This window comes from Microchirus variegatus (assembly GCF_963457635.1).
Source record: "Microchirus variegatus genome assembly, chromosome: 2".
NCBI classification, from domain to species: Eukaryota; Metazoa; Chordata; class Actinopteri; order Pleuronectiformes; family Soleidae; genus Microchirus; species Microchirus variegatus.
The window spans coordinates 12,307,491-12,313,490 of NC_139803.1; the positions used below are offsets into that span (position 1 = coordinate 12,307,491).

A 6,000-nucleotide genomic window follows, 5' to 3' on the forward strand; every position below is an offset into this window, starting at 1 on the left:
CACCCCCCCCAAAAAAAGTGGATGAGCCAACCAGTGAAACCTCCGAGATTACACACACACACACTCCTGAGTATCCTCCTTCCTCGTTTTTGTGGCACAGTACATTATATAAACTGGTCTGTCCATTACTGATGACTGTAAGGACCTGGGGGGGAGGGGAGTTGAGGGGATGGGGAAGGGGGTTCTGAATTTGAAAAAAGGCACAGTGAAGGCAGCGTGGATGGTATTTTCTTCAGTTTTTGCCTTCCAAAAGTGACCGACCCCCCCCCCCCTGCACCTTCTTACAGTGCATAGTGTAATGAAAAAAAAAAAACACTGAGAAAGCTTTCTATTCTATTCTCCCTCCCTGTTTTTAGTGAATAACATACTGTGATATTTATGTCGGCTACAGCTCGCGTTGTTTGGCTGCTGATTTACTGTTAATACTCAGTTGTGGATCACAGTGACCCTAAAACACACACTCTACTACCCCCGTTTCCTTAAACCCCCCCCCCCCCCCCCTCCATCTCTTAAAAACCTTAAAGGGACATAATTGTTTTTCCACACGCATAACTGTACAACTTTACTTGTGTCATCACAACTGAGCAAAACCGGTCGACCTCTTGCTTTGTTTCGGAGGTCGTCTTTTCTCACAGGGAAACACTCTCGTCGTCCCACGCTCTCGCGTCGTAGACCCCCCCCCCCCCCCCGTGTATGGCGTCTGCTCACTTCCTGTTTGGTGTGCGGTGGGAGGATGGGGAGGAGGATGGGGGGAGGGCGGCTCTGACCCCCTCCTCAGGGTGAGAAGCAGAAAAACAATATGGGTCTGCCGTCGTCCTCTCTCTGGACGTTTCTCATTGTGGTGTATATTGGCGTCAGGTAATATAGACCTCAATGCACTTTGCTTTGACTCGAATCAGCTCCTTCCAGTGTACCTGTATAGGTAATACCCAGATTTAGCCACTGGAGGGCGCCAATGTCTTAAATGTGAAACACTTCAATTTGTGGATATTTGCACAGTTACTTTATTTATTTTTTAGAATAATATCATTAAAAAAAAATAACAGGATTTATATCGGTCAGTTGATGGCTGTATATAAAAAATATATGAATATAGTATATATCTTAGAGCTCAAGGTTTATTTATAGCTAGAGCAAGGGAAGTAATTCTAGTCTAAAGCAGTTTCTGTCAGTGACAATGGGGGAACAAAAACCAACCTGCAATCCTGCATGACTTCAGAGTTTGGGTTTTAGGGTTAAAAAGAAAATATAAATAAAATAAAAATGCACACCTAGGATCAGAAGCTTTGTCAGATGCAGGCTCAGTTTTTAGATATGAGTTGATACAAAGAAAACGGTGCTAAATGTAGCACCATATCGTCCCCTCCTCCTCCCTTTTACAAAAACAGACATGGCGGATTTGGGCGAAGTACAATGACTTCACTCCACCTGGTGGACAGAAGGATAACTCGGTGTGTTCAAGAGGGCTTCTAAGCTCTGAGAAGTATTTAAAATATGCCATAAAATATACCACAACATACAGTGTGTAAGAAAAAAAAAAAGTTTTTAGTCACAACTAAACGGTGCAATCTTCATTGCCAGTTCTGCAGTATATATATATATCGAATTGAATTTACACTGTCTCTGAGACATGGAAGGCCCTGGGTTGCATTCAAGCCATAGATTTATGACACCGCTGTCTCCTGATTGCAAATATACAGTAAATCAGGTCTGCAAAGTGGAGATTATTGATGTGAAGCAGGCTCAAATGCAAATAGCTTTGTGTAAAAAAACAACAACTCGGTTTTAGCGTTAAGAGGGATTAATATTGTCCTAAGGTGAATTCTACTGTGAAAAATTCTTGAAAAGAGTTGTTTGTTTTTTTGTTTTTTTTTTAAACTGCGTGTTGAGTAAATGCTTGTATACCTGCTTAGAGACAGTGTGTCACGTCACTGGTCTGGTTTCAATTGGTGAATGGTACAGTATAATGATCCCAGGGGGCTCAGTATTTAACCTGCACCTGTATGAGTAATTTTACCCTGCTCTACTGGTTAATCCCTCCCCTCAGAAAGAAACTGTAAAACTTGAGATTGTGTCATTCTCGTATTCTGGTTAAGGGAGAATGTGGAGCTGAAGATAAATAAAATTCACTGATGTTGGCATTTTTTCCCCCTCCCCTTCATTTTGTGGTCCTGGTTTCACAGTTAAAGCATAAGATCTTAAAGGTGCATTATGTAATAAATCTAAAGCAACTGGCCATAAAATCCTCCTAATATGTCACTGAGACTCAGGAATAATGTTCATATAACAAACTGAACTCACCAACAACAACAGTACAGACAAAATATTACATTACAAATATTACAAAAAATATTTTGCAGACTGCAAATCATGTTTATGTTTTGAAATCATGTTTTGGCATGTGGCGCCACCTACCATCGTCTACCAATCATTGCAGCTAGTAGAGTCTCAGCTGCTGAACAACCACGGGTTGCCAGTTACGTCAGAAAACAAAACCTAAAAGACCTCTGTGTTTTGAATTTGAATGTAGTAACTGTTTTTGGTCACATTCTTACATATGGCACCTTTAAGAAAAAATAGTTTTTACTATATTTCTTACCAAAATAGAAAGGTATAATCTGTCCATTATAGTCTTTAATCTTATTTAGTCGGCATAATCATGCCCTCGTGACGAGTATACTGTACTTGTCGTTCATGTGTGACTACCAGTTGTGTTGCAACATAAAAAAGACCAAAATGAGGTTGTTTTCATGGGGCACTTTTTATTGAGCAGTACATGAACAGCTTCCATAGTCGTTACTCTTGATAATAAAAAGTGGGTGATGCCACGTCTGCCGGGCAAAGCCCAGCTCAGTGGAGGCTGATCCCAGGATGTTACCAACCAACACAGAAGAACGTGAAAAAAAAGGACAAAGGACAGAGAAGAGAAAAAAAACTGGAAGAAGGAAAAAAAGGAGGCGAGCAGAGGTAAGAGTCTCTTGGTGAGCAGCTGTTCCCTCTGCATGCCCTTCAGCTGGCTCGATTGCACATGAATGGTCACAAGAGAAAAAAAAAAAAGATTGTCTCTCTTTTACTTCTGGGCAGGGATCATGCTGTCAATGGCCTCTCCCTTCTCCAGCTTCTTCTCCATCTCAACCATGAGCTTGACACCATCGACCACCAGCTGGACCTGCTCCACTTCGGAGGAGCCCAGACGGTCAGCGTTGGAGATGTCAAACACTCCGCCCACGGAGGCGGTGTCAACGCCACCTAAAGAGGACAGAGGACAGGGGGGGGTTATTACGCAGAACATCTGAGGATGTTTGAAGTGACACTGCATCTACAGGTGTACAATTTTCGAAAGTGTTTTTACCTGTGCCGCGCTTCTGCAGACGCAGCCTGGTGAGAATCTCCTCGAACTTGGCGTGTGTGCTCAGCTTGGGAAGCTTGACGTGGACGCCACCACGCAGACCGGTTCCCAGGTTGGAAGGGCAGGTGAGGACGTAGCCGAGATGCTCGTTCCACATGAAGCCGTGGTTGTGCTTCTCAAAGATTCCCTCAATCTGGCCAGAGAAAGTAGGCGAGTTAGAGGAACACCCAGCAGCAGCATGCCACACTGCTTCGAGAGAGTCTAATCATTGCTTGTTTTTCCTCTTACCCTCTTCAGGCCAACGCAGAAACGCCTGAAGACCTCCCTCATGTTGCCGCCCAGCTGCATGGAGATGACACGCAGGTGATCCTCCTCGTTCACCCAGACCAGGAAGGTCTTGTTCTCGTTGTGCCTGGGGACATGGGAGCGAGGCGTCAACATCGAGCCACACAGGTAACACGGAAACATAGTGAAAGCATACACATTCATACTGATGCTTGTCACGGCGGGTCATTCTCACCAAATGCCTCTGGCGTCGGGCCAGTCGCGGGCCATTCCGGCGCAGGTCAGCAGGGGGGAAACGGGCTTGTCAAACAGGAAGTGGTCAGAGATCAGCTGCTCCTGCTCGGCATCAGTCATAGACTTCAGGGGGTAGTACTTGCCCTTGAACTCGCCATCCAGGCTGGTCAGAGCTACAGGGACAGATGTAACGTTAGGAAACCACATGTTCTACAGCCCATAGTTAAGGATTTTCGTGCATTCTCACCCTCAACGGACAGCTTCTCAATGGCTCTGCGCTCGCCACGGCTGTTGTGGGGAGGCAGGGTGAATCCCTTGATGCTGCGGCCAGTACGGACGCGGCTGGACAGAACGTAGTTGGGGTCCAGGTCATCGCCACCCTAATGAGAAAATGATCACACAGTTGAAGACAGTCCTCACTCACTCATTCTTTTCTTTACCAAAGAGCTCTTTGTTTAAGAACCATCCAAGTATAAGCACCTTCAGGTTCTCGAAGTTCAGGTCGGTCTTGTGCTTGTCAGTTGGCTTGTATCCACTATGACGGTCGGAGATGATGGGGTCCAGCAGGTCCTTGAAGACCTCATAAGACTCCTCGTCACCAGCGACGCAGCCAACAGTCATAATGAAGGGGTGACCTGAAGGCAAGCAGCACACAAGGATGCAGGAATTAGAAGATGAGAGTGTAGATGATAATACTAATTTCTCAATCGGGCGTCTCTCTGGGACTTACCGGGGTTGTCAATACCAGTCTGGATGACATCATCCAGGGTATAGCCGCTGGGTGTCTGCTTGTCTCTCAACTTGCCATAGATTTCCTTGGTCAGGACCTTGGCCATATGGTTGTTGTGCTTCCTCAGGTCGGGAAACTCCTCCTCAACCTTGTAGTTGAGTTTGAAGTTGTTGTGTGTATTTCCGAAAGGCATCTTTGCTTTCTAACACTGCAGAGAGAGAGAGAGAGAGAGGAAAACACAGTTTAGCTGAATATCAAAAAAAAAAATTCTGGGATATTCTGCAAGACAGGTGCAGGGTTTGACGCCGTATCGGGCACAGGAATCTTGGTAACAAGTGTCGCTCAATTCTCAAAGCTCAAATGTTCGACTGAAATAGAGAAGGGGTGGAGGAACGCGTGTTTGCTGTTTATTTTTAGCGCCAGCGCATCTGACTTTAAAGCCTTTCTTTAAAGTGTCCCCAGCATGTGCAATTAACACATCAATCCTCTTCACACACACATACACACACTTGTTTTTCAAGTTAACATCGATACAAACGTCTTTTACGCACATTTTCATTTTCAAAACATTGCATTACTGCGTCAATTAAATTGTCTGATCTCCGTGGTATCCCTTACTTACATCTTTGCATAGTGAGAAAAGGAAGAGCACATGCAACAACACACGTGAAATGAATTAAACCGTAAAAATCTATCGTAAATGTGGCTCTTAAATGGCTAAAATTAGTATCGCGACATTCAGAGCCTCCTCCGGCTGCTCGTCTCTCCCTTACATGTGTCAAAGTGAGAACCACCTGTCCTCATTAATCACTGTCCATTTCCACAGAGCAAGAATAAAAGCTACTGCTACCCTAAAACGGCACACTCGGGCCACTTAATCTGACAAAATAATGTATTCTGTTATTTATCACTGGAGGACTGAAAATCCTTTCTAAATAATTTGAAATGTTTGAATGTTTCACCAATTCCAAATCCTCCACAGGCTAAATCATACACTCTCGCCTCCTATTTCTTCAATTGTGTCGTTTGCTGTGATAATTCTTTACCTTCCAACCAGACAAGAACAGAGGTAACAGTCCTTGGGATCAGATCCTGTTCACCACAGCCAATATAGAGGTCACCCAACTCTGCTGGTGTCTGCCCCATGTTTATATACCAGGCACACGCTCAGCCATTGGTCTGACCATTTTAGTGCCTGCTGTGCCCCCATTGGCCAGAGACAGTTTATGAAAGGGACACATTTACATCTCGGTCATTCAAGACGGGCACTGCGGCTATACCCTTGCAACCCCCTCGCCCACCCTTGGCCCATACATAGCTCCAGTTGGACTCGGGAGGGAGGTGGAGGGTCATGAAGGTGGGTGAGGGGTGTGTGGGGGGGTTTGGGGGGATTGAGTTGAAG

General features: G+C 45.1%; 1 protein-coding gene across 1 annotated transcript; it reads right to left on the reverse strand.

Moving 5' to 3' along the window:
- Positions 1-2,742: 2,742 nt before the first annotated feature.
- ckma (creatine kinase, muscle a) lies at positions 2,743-5,775 on the reverse strand. Its single transcript, XM_083909980.1, has 8 exons — positions 5,645-5,775; positions 4,599-4,806; positions 4,349-4,503; positions 4,116-4,248; positions 3,870-4,041; positions 3,638-3,761; positions 3,353-3,542; positions 2,743-3,249 (listed from the first exon to the last, which is right to left on the reverse strand). The coding sequence occupies exons 2-8, from the start codon at positions 4,789-4,791 to the stop codon at positions 3,071-3,073; spliced, it is 1,146 nt and encodes a 381-aa protein (XP_083766106.1). The 5' UTR covers positions 4,792-4,806; positions 5,645-5,775; the 3' UTR covers positions 2,743-3,070.
- Positions 5,776-6,000: the final 225 nt, after the last annotated feature.

What these genes read in the sequence shown, in the direction of transcription:
- ckma (XM_083909980.1), bottom strand. Translation starts at nt 4,791, where the DNA reads ATGCCTTTCGGAAATACACACAACAACTTCAAACTCAACTACAAGGTT. An exon ending in TGAACTTCGAGAACCTGAAG is followed by an intron (nt 4,249 to 4,348) that starts GTGCTTATACTT and finishes TTTTCTCATTAG; the next exon opens with GGTGGCGATGACCTGGACCC. An exon ending in TCTGCGTTGGCCTGAAGAGG is followed by an intron (nt 3,543 to 3,637) that starts GTAAGAGGAAAA and finishes TTCTCTGGCCAG; the next exon opens with ATTGAGGGAATCTTTGAGAA.